Source organism: Vicia villosa, linkage group LG5 (genome assembly GCF_029867415.1).
Source record: "Vicia villosa cultivar HV-30 ecotype Madison, WI linkage group LG5, Vvil1.0, whole genome shotgun sequence".
NCBI classification, from domain to species: Eukaryota; Viridiplantae; Streptophyta; class Magnoliopsida; order Fabales; family Fabaceae; genus Vicia; species Vicia villosa.
In genome coordinates this window covers 114,253,607-114,272,765 of record NC_081184.1, presented here as the reverse complement: position 1 = coordinate 114,272,765, position 19,159 = coordinate 114,253,607, and the positions used below count along the sequence as shown (strand labels likewise).

The following is a 19,159-nucleotide window of genomic DNA, read 5'->3' as shown; positions in this document are numbered from 1 at the left end:
ACTTTCCGGTGGTAGCAATGGAAGCATATTGGCCTGTGTACGAGGGGGAAACAGTTTGGCATAACGATTTAATGCGTCGGAATAAAAGCGGTCGACCAAACAGCAGGCGTATTAGAACCGAGATGGATGTAACTGAAAAAATGCAGAGGAAGTGTAGTATATGTCGTGAGGTAGGACATAATAGGAACAAATGTCCTAATCGTGGTGCTAGCTCCACAACATAGTATTTAGGTGTTATGTGTCTTTGTAATTTATTTTTTCAATGAAATGAAATCAAATTATTAGTTAAAAAAATACGGTTGGATAATAAATTAACAAAAAAATTATATAAACAAATAATGTTGAAAAAAGAGGGGGAAAATTATATAAAAAAATTAGGAAAAAAAATAGCCCAGAAAAAAAAATAACAAAAAAAAAATGAAAAGAAAAAATAGGGGGGGTGTTGTCGCCGGGGGGGTGGCGACAACACCAAAACAACAAAGAGGAGGCGCCAGACCCACTGGCGACAGCTCCTAGGCCCAAAACGTTGTCGCCACCCCCCCGGCGACAACGTGTTAAAAGTAAAAAAAAAAAAAACATTTTGGTAATTATTTTGAAAATCTTGTTATTTTTGTAATTTTTTTTAAAAAACTGGATATTTAAAAAAAAAATTCTAGTTCAGTGATTATTCTTACGAAGTTACGCGTGACGAAATAAAGCTGTGCCGTAATCCCGTTGGATCGGCTCATTCTTCGATTCACCAAAAGCACCACTCACTCACTGAGTCACTTTTCAAAGTTTCTACTCGGAAGTCAAACCTTGCCGTTACCCTCAGCAACCTCTTCGCTTCTTCATCTCAGCAACATTTTCCATTATCACTAGGTATTGTTTCTCTCTCCATTTTCTCTCACCTCTCGTATCGCATCGTTCTCGATTTGGATTCATTTTTGTAATCATAGAAGCCAATGTACCATCGCGATTCAATTTTAAGCGATTATTTTATTTTCAACTTATATTGTAAGCTCTTGTACAATTTCATCCAAATTAGGTTTAATGATTTTTTGAAAATTTTTTTTGTAGATAATAATATCTATCAAATTTTGAAAAGCTAGAAAAAATGAACATAGAATATGGATTGAACAGTAAATATTGATCTTGTTACTAAAAATCCTTTATGAACCTGCAGAAGGTTTTGAAGAAGTACTAGTTTTCTGGAGGAAGCTTTTACATTAATTAGGTTTAGAATAAAATGAGGGGTAAAGCGGCGCGGCGAAATAATGGTAGAGTTGTAGAACCAGTTGCACCTTCTGTGGAGAGTGATTTTGTTGAATCAATAAAAGCGGTTACTGAATTTCCTCGCTCGTCGTTTGAGTTCTATGTGTGGTCGGATCAGGGAGTTAATCTTGAAGTTGATTTTACTTCGTCCCTGTCGGATTGGACTAGCAAGTTTAAAAATGAGGTCCGCGTGAGTGATAACGTGAATGGAAACAAATCTCGGAGTCTTCGGCAAGATCTCAGTGGCTTAAGTGATAAATCTTCATTCTTGTGGAATACAGATTGTAGTCAAGTTGTTGATTGTGATGGACAGGGCAAATCTTCCTCATCAGGGTTGAAATTGACCAAAGACGGTGTTGCAGACAGTGTTGCAGTGTTAGGTAAACAAAATAATGGTGAAAGAATGACTGTAAAAGTGGGAAAGAATTTACTGGAAAATCATTCAAAGCCTTTAATGTCTGATCCCGGCACGCTGGAGGTTCAACTTTCAAAGCCTGATAATGGAGGTTCTGTGAATTGTGGTCTTCCAAAGGGTTCTTGTATTGTGAGCCCTGGTGTAGTGTGTGCTGGAGGTTCATTAAGTATTTCTGTGGAATTACATGATTCGGAACTTGCAAGTTGTCATAAATATGCACCAGTTTTACCCTGTGACGGTCATGTATCCCCGGATTTAAGTTATCCAAAGAACACTCCTGAAAAGAAACACTTCCGGGTATAGTGTTTTCTCTCTACCTTTTGAGATGTACTTGTAACACCTTTTAATTTTTCCCCTTTCATTCAGAAGAAATTTCTATTAAATTTCCTTCTTTTTCTCTAAGCATAAAATGTCATTAGATTTGATGAGTATGGTTATTCAACTTCTAACTTAAGATTTGGTGCTTGGTATATAATATTGTATTTTACTGGTGGAATTTTGGATCATGAAGGTAAGTTGAAGAAACTTATCTGTCATATGTGTTGTGAGTCTATTAAGCTTCGCATTATACAGTTTTGCACGTGAATATCACTTGCTAAATAAAGTTCATCACACGATTGGTATATTACTAAATGTTGTTGCCTAAATGGTCTTGCTTATGTAAAATTAAATTTAAAAAACTTTCATTTGTTTAGGTTCTTATAAACTGAATTGGTATTTTTTTCATTATAGTTTGATCAGTATTTGTATGCTGTTGTATTATGTTATTCGTATTTGTTTATTCACATAGGTAGCTCTTCAAATGTTGCTTTCCTTCATCTTTAGTGTTGTTGATTGCGTAATCTCACTGTAACACTCCCTTGAAAGCCAGTTGTTCTTTTTATTTTTATGATATGTTGAAGATGATGCTAAGAAATTATTGATTATTATTTAAATATTTTCCACCTAACAAGTTTGGGCGATGCTTTTCTACTTATTGTGTTGTTGTTTATATATGCCTATTGTTTACTATTTTGTATGTATCACTTAACTATAATATTAAAACATTCTATTTTTTGCAGAAGGCGGCCAAGACTGTTGATGGAAAGGGGCGTTCAAGGTAATTACTCTTGTTAGTTACAATTGCGCCTGTGTTTTTCTAGCTTTTTTGCAACTGATCTGCGTATATTTATACTTTGCTTTCAGATGCTCCCAATTTGATGACCCACTTAAGAAGTCTCGCCTAGATTATGACGATCAGGTTTCCAAAACGGAACTTCATAAAAAGAGGAAAGACAGATACTCCAAGATTCAAGGTTCAAGTGGTAAACCTGCTGCAAGAATTTTAAGGAGCACGACAAAAACTGCTGTTATGACCCTGCCTAGAAGATCCCCAAGGATAAAGGTGCTTTGACATTTTAGGCATTTAAGTGAAATTATATGATATACTAATATTTTAATAGGATGTAGATCCTTGAATTTTCCTTCAGTATGTTTTTTATACTTCAAAATGTTAAAGGCTCTACTGAATAACTTTCTGATTGTTGTAATGCTAACTACTCAAAATCTTCTAATGCTTCCAAGTGAAGTGGAACATTTGGTATTTTTAGTCGCAAACTTACTACCTCCTTGACGTACCGACTTAGAGTCAAATTTTCTCTGTTCTCTTCTAGCTTCCATCTTTATTTACTAAAACTTGCAAAAGCTACTTTATTAACCCTTTCCTTTAAATATTTACAAAAAGGTAGTTCTGACGGCCTGCGTGGTTGTCGTACGTATGCTTTACTTTCGATGCTATTTTTGGTTAAAAGCTAATAACTTCAATTGAGTTTGTGTTTGATTCTTACATGTTCTTTGACTGTTTGTTTTTTTTGTCCAGTGAGTTCATGAAGTGCTTTGTGCGCCATTTGAAGGCATTAGTTCCATATTTTTAAATGAAGCTAAAATCCAATGTTCAAAAATGGAAGCTTGACATTTAGTAGGTATGGACATCTTTCTCCTCCTATTTTCTTTAAACACATTAAGAATTGTTAGATTGCCAGCTAGGTCATGAATTGAACATATACTTTTATGACAGATAGGTCATGAAGTTGTTCATATGCGTTTATGACAGATGTGATAAATCAAATTACTGTTCTCATAACCTATTATTATTATTATTATTATTGTTGCTGCTGGTGCTTGTGCTACTGCTATTAACAAAAAATCATGTTAGTTGGTTGCAGGTGGCGTTATTCTTCTGGATGAGTTATCCCAAAAGTAATTAAAAGCAAAGTAGACTCTGAGGTAGATTTCAGTTAAACTGTTAAAAAAAACGAGCTATATAGTTCTTTCTTGTTTTAGTATTTAGAAATTATAAAATTATTGTTTGTATTTTTATGTAACCTTTAAGGTACTATTTCTAATTGCATATGGATGTGGATCAACGTCCGAATCATTGAATTTATTTGGCTTGACGCCAGCATATTTGGAGGCATAATGGAATTTGAATATTGAAACAAGCATTAGTTGATGAATTCAAACAAAATATAGTTTGCAATTGTTTTTACGTATGCTTTTGTTTAGCTGTCAAATTCTTTTGTTTAGCGTGTTAAACCTGTTCTGTAACTAAGCATAAACTCAAGCATCTTCTTATATTTGGTTTTATCTGGTGTTTAATCATGCACTTTCTTTTTGTTGTACATTTGAGGCGAGCCTTATACTACTAGTTCTCGTGGTTTAACCTGGAACTGACTAGTTAATGTTGTTTTCAATGTATGTATATTTTCTCATCTAAAGAACAAATTATGCGGCATCAGTGGCAAATATCAGCAATTCATGTCAATAGTTGTCTAATATTGAGTTTTTTGAACTTTTTTGTGACACAGTCAAGAGTTTTTGAACTTCTAATACCTCTTAATTGTGCAACAACTTGTGCAAAAATAATAAAGCAAATGCTAACTTGTAGTTTCTCAAAGTACATGTTATAGAGGATGATGAATGTGTTCAAGAGATCATGAAGCTGACGAAGGGTGTGTTCAAGGTGATCATGAAGGTGAAGGAGAAAAGGGGAGAAAATAAAGAAGTGTTGAACATATTAAGCGTTGATGGTTCATTGTTAGATTCGGTAGATTTTTAAAATTCAACCATTTGATTTTTTTTCAAAGGTTCAAATGATTAAAATTGAAAAAATAAATAAATTATATGATGAACATTCAACAATATTGTCTTCCATCTTCATATATTTAAAATTAAAATAAGTTAAAAAATTAGAAGTCTAATTAAGCTATATTTTTAAAACTTATTTTTTAATTTTTAAAGATTGAATTTGATATTCAGTGACAAAGATATTTATTAAAAAATTAGAAAAATATTAAAACATAATGAAAATGATAATATTGAAGAAAAAATATATTTCATAAATGATTTTAAATAAAGGATATTTAAAATAGTTTTAAATTTAGGTGTTTTTTATCTTTTCAAATTATGTTCTTCAAAAAATTGTAGCAAAATGATAAAATATTTTATAAAAATAGTAAAGTAATTTTTTGTGTAAATTTTTTTAAAACAAAATATGTAGTATTAGAAAAATCATTTTAAAAAAACTGAGTCAAACCTGTCCTATTTAAAATATTCGACTTGAATTTTTTGTCTTAATCTTTTTCAGAATTTAAAATAATTTTTCAGTAACAAATTTCTATTTGCGTCTTTAATAATAATGAATTATCAAGAATCCAAATAGAAATAATAAAAGAGTAACGGTTTATTCCTTCATTATCTAATTGGAATGAAATGAATTGAAGGAGTAGTCAAATATATGTAACGCCAGATACATTGTTTAAACTAATGGTCCCTACTTAACATACTACTATTATTATTATTTAATTAAAGCTATACCAAACTTATTGGTAATATATTAACGTTAATTTCCTCAAATATCAAACCATATACGTTTCATCAAGTTTATAGATTAGCTTTTTCTATCTAATTTTTGAACATGAGTCCCCTCCAAACTTGAGATATTTTTTCCGACAAAGTTATGAATTTTCTTTTGCATTATAGCAAACCATTAGTTAGTAACAATTTCTCATGACAATATTGTATGGCATTAACTTTCTCATTCAATGCTCACCAACAACTTTGCATTAACATAGTATAGAAGAAACAGTTTCTGTTTCATTTTAATTTAAATCACCATCTATCTTCCAGTCCCATGTTCTTGTCTGTCTCCAACCAACTTTCAATGGCTGGTGCTTAGTGTGTGTGAGTGTTGTAAATTCCTAGGTAAGGTGTTCTATTCTTGATCATACAAAAATGGTGTTCTTAGGAAGATGTTTTGTAATCTATGTTTTAATTTTAATGTCATGCTTATGTTGTCATCATGTTTATAGTCTTGGTTCTATGTCATCTATTGCAATCTCATATGGTGAAAAGGGTTCGGTTTTTTGTGGTTTGAAACCGGATGGATCTCATACCGTGACATGTTATGGATCGAACTCGGCTATAATGTATGAAACACCTACGCGTTTTTCGTTTCACGGCCTAACGGCTGGTGATGGATTTGTTTGTGGTCTTTTAATGGATTCTAATCAACCTTATTGTTGGGGTAACAGTGGGTATATTCAGATGGGTGTGCCTCAACCTATGGTTAGAAAAGCTCAGTATTTGGAAATTAGTGCTGGTGATTATCATGTATGTGGATTGAGAAAGGTTAGGAATAGAAATGTTTCTTTGGTTGATTGTTGGGGATATAACATGACTGCGAATTACGTGTTTGATGGATTGATTCAATCGATTTCAGCGGGTTCTGGGTTTAACTGTGGGTTGTTTTCGAGCAATGGGAGTGTTTTGTGTTGGGGTGATGAGACTAGTAGCAAGGTGATTAGTTTGACTCCTTTGAAAATGAAGTTTAGAATGATTTCGGCTGGCGGGTTTCATGTGTGTGGAATCTTGGAAGGGGTGAATTCGAGAACTTTTTGTTGGGGGAGAAGTTTGAACATTGAGGAGCAGATTTCAGTGACACATGTGAATGGTGAAGGGAATGTTGATTTGGCTCCAAATGATCCTATGGTTTCTGTGGTGGGAGGAAGGTTTCATGCTTGTGGAATAAAAAGCTATGATCATAGGGTTATTTGTTGGGGATTCGTTATCAAACCGAGCACTTCAGTTCCTAGTGAGGTTAAGGTTTATGAGATTGCAGCTGGTGATTATTTTACTTGCGGAGTACTTGCCGAGAAAAAACCGCTTAGGCCTGTTTGTTGGGGCGTCGGTTTTCCTACGTCTCTTCCTTTACCGGCTTTACCAGGACTATGCAAGCCTTCTCCATGTCCTTCTGGTTTCTATGATTTTGATCAACAAAAGGGTCTTTGCGAGTCTCCAAATTCTGGTCTTTGCAAGCCATGCAGTGGTGATTGTCCGGTTGAAATGTATCAGAAAAGTGAATGCAATTCGGAATCTGATAGAGTGTGTGAATATAACTGTTCGTCCTGTTCTTCACCCGAATGCTTCTTATACTGCTCGTCTTCTTATTCCAATACTGGAACAGAGAAGAAAAATGAGAAATTTTGGGCTTTGCAGTGGCCTGTGGTTATTGCAGAGATTGGTTTGGTTCTTTTCATAGTTTGTATTGTAATTTTAATAGCAGTTTTATATGTTCACCATAGACTAAGAGATTGCGAGTGTTCAGCAAGATTGAAAAAGTCGAAGATACTTGACGCTAGTTCTTCCCTCCAAAATGAGAACATCAACAAAATCCGTCCGGAAATGGAGGAGTTCAAGCTTAGGAAGGCTCAGAGATTCACCTATAAAGAACTTGAAACTGCAACATGTGGATTCAAAGAAGAATCCATAGTAGGAAAAGGAAGTTTTGCTTGTGTGTTCAAAGGTGTTCTACAAGATGGAACAGTTGTAGCTGTTAAAAGGACTATAGTATCTCTATCTTCTCCTCCCAACAACATGCACAAGAATTTCAAAGAGTTTCACACTGAACTCGATTTACTCTCGAGATTAAACCATGCGCATTTGCTCAACCTTCTAGGCTATTGCGAAGAAGGCGGAGAAAGACTTCTTGTCTACGAGTTTATGGCTAATGGATCTTTGTATCAACACCTTCATGGAACAAACCATGTTTTGAAACAGCAGTTGATCTGGATAAGAAGGGTGACAATAGCAGTTCAAGCAGCTCGAGGAATCGAATATTTGCACGGCTACGCGTGTCCACCGGTGATTCATAGAGATATTAAATCCTCTAACATACTCATTGATGAAGAACACAATGCAAGAGTAGCTGATTTTGGTTTATCATTGTTAGGCCCTGTAGACAGTAACTCTCCACTCTCCGAGCTACCGGCCGGAACTCTCGGTTACCTTGATCCCGAATACTATAGACTTCATTACCTCACAACGAAATCCGACGTCTATAGTTTCGGCGTTCTCCTCTTGGAAATTCTAAGTGGTAGAAAAGCCATTGACATGATGCAATATGAAGAAGGGAATAACATAGTTGAATGGGCAGTGCCATTGATTAAATCAGGCGATATAACCGCGATTCTCGATCCAATTCTCAAACCTCCTCATGATCTCGAAGCATTGAAAAAGATAGCTAATGTAGCTTGTAAATGTGTGAGAATGAGAGGGAAAGATAGACCTTCAATGGACAAAGTAACAACAGCTTTGGAAAGAGCTCTTGCAGAGTTAATGGGCAGTCCATGCAGTGAGCAACCGATTTTGCCGTCTGAGGTTGTTTTAGGAAGTAACAGATTGCATAAGAAATCATCTCAAATGTCGTCGAATAGGTCCGAAAACGAGGATCAGAGACTTGAGCTTAGAGCACCTTCATGGATAACATTCCCTAGTGTTGCATCTTCTCAAAGGAGATCAATGTCAGAGGTAGATGGTGATGGAAAAATTGTAGAAGTGAAGAGTATAGGCAATGTTGGAGGGATCAGTGATGTGTTGAGAAGTTTAGAGGAAGAGATTGGACCTGCTTCTCCACACCAGAGGTCGTTCTTGGAGCACAACTTCTAACTGAACATGTGAATCATTCTTGATGTAAACTCATGTTTCAGTTTTCATATACAGTATGATTAATGTTTTTGTTGATGAAGTTTGATATAAAACCACCACAAAATGTGTCAATTTAATGTTTTATATTTAATCTTCAAAGAATTGTGTTTAAGAATATCTGATATAGTTTATAGTGAACAAGTTGAATACTGTACAATATCTGATATAGTTTATAGTGAACAAGTTGAATACTGTCACTTGGTTCTGTCTTCGTCTTGTATAGAAACATTTTAAAAAATAATATAATATGTTTAAGTAGAGATAACAAAAATAATACTATGCATTTTAAAAAAGAATAAATAGGTAAAGCATATATTAATAATAACAAACAAAACAACATCAATTGTAAAAAAAGGTCAATATGATGTTTGTGTCAAATGTATTAATTTATTATCCAAATTATTTAAAAAGAAAATATTGATATTTTAATGTTGTTTTGGTGTTGATGTCGATTCTTCTAATGCTATAGAATTTTAAAAAGGTTGAATAGATTATTTAGACTATTTTGCATAGCATAAACATGTTTTTTTTTACAAAAATTTTATGCGATACTGGATCCATACAATTTAAAATTAGAATAATGGAATGTAAATAAAAAATATCAATGTAAATATCAATTAAAAAACCCTTGCATTTGAATGGACACCAAACTTTATACCCGTATTTTATGAATACCTAAGTACCCATTACTCATATCACCCACAATTATAGTAAAAATAATTTTAACAATTAAAAATAACTATACTATTTTAAATTTTCAATACAATTAACTAAAAAATTTAAAGATTTTACTGTTAAATTATAAAATTATCGAAAATTCATATTAAAATATGTAATAGTTTAATTGTAATGTATTCTCTTAAAGAGATATGCATATGTTTTTCATATGATAAGATGAATTAAAATATATAAATATACAATATATTGATATGAGGCGAGGTGAATATTAAGTAATGCTTAAAAATCGGACCTGTCGGTTGGATCGGTTGAACCGAAAACTAGAGAGATAATTGGTGTAGTTCAATTGTTGGATCGATTACGTCATTAAATCAATGAGAAACGGTAAAAACTGGTGTAAACGATAAAAACAAAAATCGACAGTTTAAATGCTAAACCTAAAAACGCAGCAGGTTTATATTTGTTACAAATTGACAACAAGTCAGGCATAAATCTAGCTTCGATATGCTTACTCCTTCCATGCAAAACTGGATTCTTCGCCAGATTTATGGCTGACTTGTTGTCGATTTGCAACATAAGAGGTTTCTTTACTTCAACCTCCATTTCTTCAAGTACCGATCTAATTCAAATTGCTTGACATGCAACATAGGATCCTGCTATATATTCAGCTTCACACGATGATAATGCCACCACAGGTTGTTTCTTCGAACACCATGAAATTGGAGCACCAAATACTTGAAAGAAATATCCAATTGTGCTTCTTCGATATTCCTTATCTTCACACCAATCAACATTTGAAAAACAAGTGAGCGAAACCTATATCAGGCCGACTGTTGCATATATACCTCAGAGATTCCACAATTTCCTTGAACAAAGTTACATCGACTTTGTCTTCCTCTCCATGCTTCTCCAACTTTAAGTTTGTTTTGACAGGTGAGGATGCAGGATTCGAATCATCCATTATGAATCTCTTGAGTATCTCTTTGACACACTTCCTTTGATGTAGCACCATACCTTGCTTCGACATTTGAAATTCCATGCATAAGAAATAAGACAATTATCCCAAATCTGACATTTCAAATTCCTTCATCATCAGTTCTTTGAACTTCGACAAGTTCTCCAAGCTATTTCTAGTTACCAGCAAGTCATCGACATGTAAGAAGATGATTGTTATATTTTGTGCCACAACCTGAACATAGACACCATCCTCAGATTTGCATTTGACCAATCCTAACTCGACTAAGTATGAGTCGATCTTCTTGTTCCATGCCCTAGGTGCCTGCTTGAGACCATAGAGTGCTTTGTGCCGCTTATATACTTTACTTGCTTCCTTATGAATCACAAACCCTGGAGGTTGTGTGACATAGACCTCTTCGTCTAAAGGACCATTCAGAAATGCTGATTTCACATCTAAATGAAATATCGACCAGGCTTGACTGCACGCCAATGCTACCACTAGTCGAACAGTCCCCAATATTGCTACTGGAGCAAATACTTCAAAGTAGTCGAGCCATTCTCTTTAAAGAAATCCTCGAGCTACTAATCTTGCTTTATGTCTTGCTATTAACCCATCAACATTGTGTTTCAGTTTGAACACCCACTTTACGTCGATAGCTTTTTTATGTGCTGGCAATTCGACTAGCTCCCATATGTTGTTTCTTTCGATTGCTTGTAACTCTTTGACCATAGCTAACTTCCACAGTTGAATCTTTAAAGCCTCGCTATAGTTGATTGGTTCAACCCCTGGAAGTAGAGCAAAATGACTCACTGATGGTCGTTTGCCACTCCATACTTCTTCAGGAACCTTATTCCTCAACTTCTTGGTAGGGCACCTGTTCAGGATATAAACTGCAGTCGAAACAACTTTACCCCATAAAAACTTTGGCATATTCTTCTACTTCAACATGCATATCGCCATATCCAATATGGTTATGTTCCTTATTTCGGCAATTCCATTATGTTGAGGAGTATAAGGAGCAGTTACTTCATGATCAACACCATGTTCGACACAAAATTCTTCGAACATCTTGGATGTGTATTCTCCACCTCCATCTATTCGCAGAACTTTGAGCTTCTTCTCACTCTGGTTTTCGACAAGTATCTTGAATCTCTTAAAGATGTCAAATACCTCGTCCTTTCTCTTGATCACATAGAGCTACAACTTTTGACTAAACTCATTGATAAACAAAACAAAATATCTGTTTCCAATAAGGGTATGTTCTTCGAATGGACCACATACATCTGAGTGTACCATTTCGAGTATGCAGAATGATCTCGTTGGCATAGTCGAAGCAAAAGAGTTTTTGGATTGCTTTCCAACTAAACAACCTTCATAGAATTTGTCAGGCATCTCAAGACTTGGAATACCAGTAACCATATCTTGAGTAATTAGTTAATTGAGTGATCGAAAGTTCAAATGTCCAAACCTCAAATGCCATAACCAACTATCCTTGTGGTCGATAACAGTTTCTAGACATTGTACTTCAGTCTAATTGATCATGGTCTTAAACGTCCTGTTCTTCGACAGAGGAGATTTTAAGACCAAATTGTTCTGGGTGTCGAACAATTTTAAAATTCCATCTTTCATGACAACTAAGAAACCTTTTTCGACCAGTTGTCTAACACTTAACAGGTTGCACTTCATACCAGGTACATATAGCAGATCTTTGATCATAGTTTTCCTTCCATTACTCATGTGAAAAACTATGTTGCCAGTACCTTCTACTTGCAATGAACTATTATCAGTAAGTTTTACCTTGCTCTTCTTTGATTTGCCGAAATCATCCAACCACACCTTTTGACCAGTCATGTGATTCGAACAACTTGAATCGAGGAACCAGATCTTGGATTCGACATGGTTATCTGCAACAGCAGCCATAACCATCATACCTTGAAAGTCATCTGAATCTTGGCATGCAAGGTTCGCTCCTTCGCCATTTCCTTTTGTCGATCCATTGTCTATCTTGTAGCAACAATGTTTCGACAAGTGATCTCACTTCTCACAGTGATAGCACTGCACACCTTTACCTTTCTTATCTTCTTTATCCTTTCGATAGTTTCCACCTCCTCCTTTCGAGGATTCAGAAGATATATCTTCGACCCGCTGCTTGTGAGAGTTCGATCAAGGCTTCTTGCCCCGAGTCTTGTCGAATTTGCCTTTGAATTTGTTGGAACCACCATTCTTTTTCCATGACTGAGTCTGCAAAGTTTGTAACGAATCTGAAACTCCTTTCCTTTCCAGAATCCTAATCTCATGCGCCTCAAACGAACCAACCAAATCTTCCAATTTTAGGGTTTCAAGTTGATTGGGTTCTTGAATAGCTACAATAACATGATCAAAGTGAGAGGTCAACATACACATTACCTTCTCAACTATCATCTTATCAGTTAGGGTTTTACCACAACTCTTCATGAGATGGACGAGTTTCTGCACCTTCGACACATTGCAAACTTTTCGTCTTCTCCCATCGATAATAATTCATATTGTCGATGCAAGGTCTGCAATTTCACAACCTTGAGTTTCTCACCACCTTCATAATATTTGACAAGAATATCCCATGCCTTATTCGCTGATTCAACATGAGAGATTCTATCGAAATTTGCAGAATCAACCGCCGTTTGAATGCAATACGTAGCCTTGCAATCCTTCTTATTGGCTTCGGCGTGGGTAGTTTTTTGTGAGTCGGATGCATTTGCTGCCATCACAGGAACTCCATTAATAAGCACTTCTAGGGTTTCATGAAAGCCAAACAGAGATTGCGTCTATTTTCTCCATCGAATCCAATTTTTTCCGTCAAGCATTGGAAGAGAATTCAGAATGCCATTAGTACCATTCATCTTTGCAATGATTGATTCACTTTCCTTGGAAATACGATCTCTGACGTGAAGTTCTCAAGAACAATAACCAGGAGCTCTAGATACCAATTTGTTAGTGCGTGAGACACTTTTAGTGAGGAGAGAATAGAGAGAATAAGGAAATAAGGATTATATTAGTGAATCGAATTGTACAAATATTGATACAGACTATGACTATTTATATACAACCCGAATTGGACTTGGGCTTACACAACTTGGATTATATTTGATATTATTAGATTTTATTTGATTTGATATTATATTGATAATATCAATCTCAATAATATCTCAACAAATCCCAATAATATCTCAATATAAGCTAGATTTCACTTCCTGAGAAAAAAGGTAAATCGAGGTGAACTTTCCCTCATATGTGATTGAATATGTGATTGATATCATTGGTTTCTATTAGCTGTTAGTGATTTTTTTTAGAGAACGAGTAATCTGATTCGATCAAATTAATACCTATATCAATTTATTAAAGTGATAAATTTATTTAATCGAGGTTTTTGGTGTAGTCATGCAATTAAACTAATGACCCAATCACCCATTAGTTTGACCAATAAATTAGTGATCCAATACCCTCATGAGTTCGATAATTGGTCCAATTTTTAAAACATTGGTACTAAGGTACCCACATCCATTTATTTTAATGGATAATTATCCGCGTCTGTATCCATTTTGTGGATTTTTACTTACCCATTACAAATATTCATTGAGCATGAGTATAAATGTCATTCCTAGTCATTTGATCATGTGAAATTACACGTCATAAATTATTATTTAATATTATATAGTATATTAAATTGTAATAATAATATAAAAATAATGACAAAAATATAATTGAATTTTAACTTCACGCAAAGTACATAGAAATTAAAAGTCTTTAGTGCAGTCTCTCGTGTTTATCATCGCAAGAATCCTAAATATTATTTTGTTCATTCATTCATGAACGCATATATCACAACCCACTTTGCTTCGCAACTTCTTCTTCTTTCTGTTTAGATTCCATCATCTCTGATTCTAGTTATTTTTGTGTGACCACGAACTGTTTTAGTCTAAGAAAAAGAGGAAATTGATGTTAGTGTGATATAAAATCACTATTGATGACATCATAGATCTACGAGAATTATGAAATAAGGTTTTATGAGTGGTGCCATTTAAAGGTATATGTTTCTTGATTGATAGGTTAAAATGGTTGTGTTTGAATTCCATCCTTTATGATTCAAAAATGAAAAAATATTTTTCATTGTAAATCCTTTAAAGAGCATCACATTGATTTAACACATTGATGCTTTTTGATATTGGTATGTAATGTTAGATTTGTGAGGGTTTTTAAATAAGGGCGACACAAGGGTTCCCGCCCCATTAGGTGATGCTTAAGTGTTATCTTTGTTGAATATGGGGGCTCGACTTTATAATAATTCATGTTCACAATGCCATTATCCCTTCACCAGTTATGCTGATTGAGTCATACCACGACTTCCTAAAGAGTATGTAGTCAATAACCTCCCTCAATCAAGGGGAACAATTACTATCTCTTAGGTTTTCCTAAATCTTAGGCCCAAGGGACTCTATGAATACTTCTTCCCTAACAGGAGAAAGACAACTCATTCATACCCTAAGCACAATGCTTGCATACAGAGCCACTCACCTCATGCGAGATGGTCCTCTAAAAATACCGTAGACGTTGTAACACCACCATACAGGGTCTCTCGTCGCTGTGGGAATGCCCTAACCATCAAAAACTCTTATAAACCTACTAAGGCATCTGAGTATCTCATACCCTTATAGAGATATCACACACACCTATAATTTTGGGCCAGTACAGTGGCGTCCACCGTGGGGCCCAGTATAACTAATATGGGCCACACATTCTTCTACAATAATCACATTTAGTGTCACACCTTCCCATATGCTGGAAGATATTGGAGTAAGTAGTGACGCTAATGCCATGGCGGAGATGCACGCCACCATGGTTGAACTACGCCATCACAATCAGATCTTGGAGGAAAATGTCCTCAATATCCGACAACGCCGGCAAGAGACAAATCCCCTAGAGGAGATAGAAATGCTGGATCCCCATCCACTTTCAGACGAAATATGGCAAACGCTTGTCTCTGAAGGATTCAAACCTCCCTCCCTGGAAGTTTGATGGACGTAGTGATATTTATGAAAACATCGCCTCCATTAACACACATATGGTCATCATTAGAGTGCCTGATTTCCTAAAGTGCAAATTATTGTCTAGCACCTTTCGGGATGCAGCCTTGCGATGGTACATGGGTCTATCATGAGTTTCCATCGCCATTTATCAAGAATTGGTGAGGAAAATCGTACACCATTTCGATGCCATTCGTCATAAGAAGATGTCTACCACCAGCCTATTCAACATTCAATAGGGTCATTTGAAGTTGTTGAGGGGCTATATATCTTGCCCGGTTCAATGAAGCCATCATCAAGTCTAAGACCTTTTAAAGACAAAACTTATTCAAATGATGTCATCAGATATTCGAAAAACAAGCCTTATGAGATGATGCAGATTATGAGTGACCCAAAGACAAATGAAGAAAAGTTTAAGATGAAGATTAAATTTATGGGATTTTTTTTAAGTTTTATTTTGGGTGCGTTGAAACAAAAATGGTTTAAAGAACAATAACCTTTAAACAGGGCCGGCCCGATTAATTTGGAGGCCCTGTTATAATTTTAAAAATGATTTTAAAATTTTAAAATATATATAATTATAATAATTAAAAAAACATATTAAAAAATAATCATATGTTAATTAAAAATAATTTTAATTATAATTATTTTGCCCTTTTAATTAATTTGATTTTTTCATATGTTTAGTTTTTATCATAGTATATTTTTTAATTTATTAAATTTTTATTATAATTGTTTTAATAATATTTATAAAAAATAAATAAAATTTTTGAAATTTGAAATCTCTCGAAATTTAGGATTATGTGTTGTAGAGCTTATTGTTCTTACAAATACTTACAAGTATAAATATTTGAATACTAATTCAAACAAGTAATAAAAAAATAAAAGTAAAAGAGAGTTTGTGTAAATAATAATAACTAAAAAGAGGTGAATATCACGAAATTATAAAGATAGAAGACAAGAATCTCACATTGAATATTTAAAAATGTCTCAAGGAAGAAAAAACTATAAAACAAGTATCTCAGATTTGGATTGTGTTATAATTGTTGTGCAAAGTGTATGTGGGGCCACTTATAATAATTTATATTATATTATAGGAGTATTATAATTATAACTAGTTTAATTAAGTTTGTTTCAAATTCTCAAAACAAGGCTTGTATTTATGTTATAAAAATGAGCCCTTTAAGTTTGGGGGCCCGGTGCAATAGAGCTTGTTGCACTTGCTCTGGGCCGCCCCTGCCTTTAAACATGGAGTTTTGACAATAACAATATAATTTAGATTCATTGGTAATATAATTGTGTGTTTCCATGTGTTGAACCATTTCTAATCATATATAAGAAAGGAGAAAATAATCATCTTCCTCAAAATAGAGCAATGATCATTTGTGCCAAAGTCAACAAGTTTGATAATTTAATCTTAGAGTCTAAATGATCATTTACATCTAGATAGATATATGATCATGCTCCTTAGAAAAAAAATGATCATTTACATCTAGATAGATATATGATCATGCTCCTTAGAAAAAAAAATGATCATTTGTGAAAAAGTCAACAAGGTTGATCATCTAGACCTCAAGGCAAACATGATCATGTGCATTTAGACAAACATGATCATCTGTATTCAATGCAAGTAACCACTAATGCCTAGATGAAAAATTGATCAACTGTGCCCAAATGACGAAAGATCTACTATGTTAAGTCACCACAGAAAATGTTCTCTTAATTCACAATATGACAATTGTGTCAGTATAAAGAATGAAAGGATAAAGTTCCGTATAGATTGTACAATTCCAACGACTCCATTCCCAATGGACATATGATTGGAAAGGACAAATAATTGAAAAAAAATCAAATATCCAAGGCCTATATAAAAGAATTAAATTCAAATATTAAAGGTGATCAATAACTGTACTATTACCGAATCACTACGACAACATTCTAAATACATTATAAGCTTTGATTTTCATTATATTATTGACAAAGAACAAACAGCTACACACACAAGTGCAATTAATCATAATTCTTTATTATGAAAGTTATCAATTGTAATCGATCTTTACTGAGTCTATCACTCTCTGTGAGTTGTTATAAACAAATATATTTATAATTTGTGAACTAGTAAGATACCCGTGCTGAAGCACGGGTAAATTTATTTGATATTGTATAAAATTTAATTAGATACATATTAATTTAAAATAAATTGTTTAATTATAAATGAAAAAATCATATAAATTCAATGATAATAAATAATTATATATAAAAAATTGTAACTTGTAGAAAAAAAATGAAATTTTAACATTTAAAAATAAAAATTATCTCTCAATTAATAGTAGTTGTTGATTAAAATAAAATAGATATTGTATTGATAATGACCCGTGAAATAAAAAAAATCTTTGAAGCAATACAAAATATATTTAAATACAAATATAAAATGAATAATAATCATATAAATTTAATTGCATTAAATAATCATAAAAAAATTTGAGATGGAGAAAATTAAAAAAAAAATATTATCACTCAAATAAAGAAAATGATTGATTAAAATAAAATAGATATTATGTTGACAGTGACCCGTGATAAAACAAAATTTTTAATTTTATTAAAATTAAAAAATAGATATTTTTAGGAGTAATAAATAAATAGAGAAAAAAATTTAAAAAGAAAGTAAGAAAGTGTGAAAAAAAAAATGTGAGAGAAATTTTAAATTTTAATTAAGATAGAGAAAGTGTGTAATGATCAATTAAAATAAATTAAATATTGTGTTGACTGTGACCCGTAAGATAAATAAATATTTAATTTTATTAAAATTAAAAAATAGATTATAATTGACAAAGAACAAACAGCTACACACACAAGTGCAATTAATCATAATTCTTTATTATGAAAGTTATCAATTGTAATCGATCTTTACTGAGTCTATCACTCTCTGTGAGTTGTTATAAACAAATATATTTATAATTTGTGAAAACCCTTAGTGTGAGACAAGGAAGTCCTTAAAGGTTTAAGGAAAAGAAGTCTCATAGTATGATGCAAGGAAGTCCTACAATTGTACAGAAAAGAAGTCCAGTGTGAAGTAAAGAAATCAATGACTAATTTGTCTTAATGGTTATCAGTAACCGGGTTTGACTATATTGAAAGTCTCAGAGTGTGGGGACGAGAATAGTGTCTAGTACGGGTAAACCAATATAAATTTTGTATGTTTTTCTCTATCCACACTCTCTTTATTTTCTGTTGCTACCTTGTTTGTTTGTGTGTTAACAAAAAGCTTTAAAAATCATACATAATTTAACCACCTCAATTTCTTGTGTTTTTCTCACCTTTCAATTGACATCATAGTTCTGGTAACAATCAGAAAAACTTTACGACATGCATGAAGATGGTCTTAGTTTATGTACTCCATCTCCATGTCTTGAACAAGAGTTACACTATCACAGACCAGGTAAAAAGATTCACAGAAGTCTCACTGCAAGAAAGATAGAAAACAACTAGCCAGCTGCCCTCACGCAGGATCGAACTGCGGACCTCCAGTTTACAAGACTGGCGCTCTACCACTGAGCTATAAGGGCTTGTTGTTTCAAATTTCTAAGCATAGTTATTTATAAACATTATAAATGTCAGTTTTTTATACAAATTGGAATAATTTTCTGGCTAATAATATAAGACATGTAGTTCACTCACGCTGTTGGTCATGCTTGATTGAATCCACACCTCTCACATCCTTCAACTTTATGAGTTGAAGCTACTTGAACTTGTATGAATTGTACACGTTGA

General features: G+C 33.6%; 2 protein-coding genes and 1 non-coding gene across 7 annotated transcripts; 2 read left to right on the top strand and 1 right to left on the bottom strand.

The window, feature by feature from the left end:
• Positions 1-660: 660 nt before the first annotated feature.
• LOC131602060 (uncharacterized) lies at positions 661-4,110 on the top strand. Of its 5 annotated transcripts, XM_058874051.1 has the most exons (7): positions 663-861; positions 1,166-1,966; positions 2,731-2,768; positions 2,855-3,053; positions 3,528-3,630; positions 3,874-3,934; positions 4,041-4,110. In XM_058874051.1, the coding sequence occupies exons 2-5, from the start codon at positions 1,229-1,231 to the stop codon at positions 3,528-3,530; spliced, it is 978 nt and encodes a 325-aa protein (XP_058730034.1). In that variant the 5' UTR covers positions 663-861; positions 1,166-1,228; the 3' UTR covers positions 3,531-3,630; positions 3,874-3,934; positions 4,041-4,110. The 5 variants fall into 5 exon arrangements, with proteins under 5 accessions (XP_058730038.1, XP_058730034.1, XP_058730037.1 ...); XM_058874055.1 differs by having other exon boundaries at positions 661-861; positions 2,734-2,768; positions 3,874-4,110; XM_058874054.1 differs by having other exon boundaries at positions 1,169-1,966; positions 3,874-4,110.
• Positions 4,111-5,658: 1,548 nt separating this feature from the next.
• On the top strand, positions 5,659-8,831 carry LOC131602059 (serine/threonine-protein kinase-like protein ACR4). Its single transcript, XM_058874049.1, has one exon. It carries the CDS (start codon positions 5,942-5,944, stop codon positions 8,651-8,653), a length of 2,712 nt encoding a protein of 903 aa, XP_058730032.1. The 5' UTR covers positions 5,659-5,941; the 3' UTR covers positions 8,654-8,831.
• Positions 8,832-18,882: 10,051 nt separating this feature from the next.
• TRNAT-UGU (transfer RNA threonine (anticodon UGU)) lies at positions 18,883-18,954 on the bottom strand. Its single transcript has one exon. It is a non-coding gene; the product is annotated as a tRNA-Thr (tRNA).
• Positions 18,955-19,159: the final 205 nt, after the last annotated feature.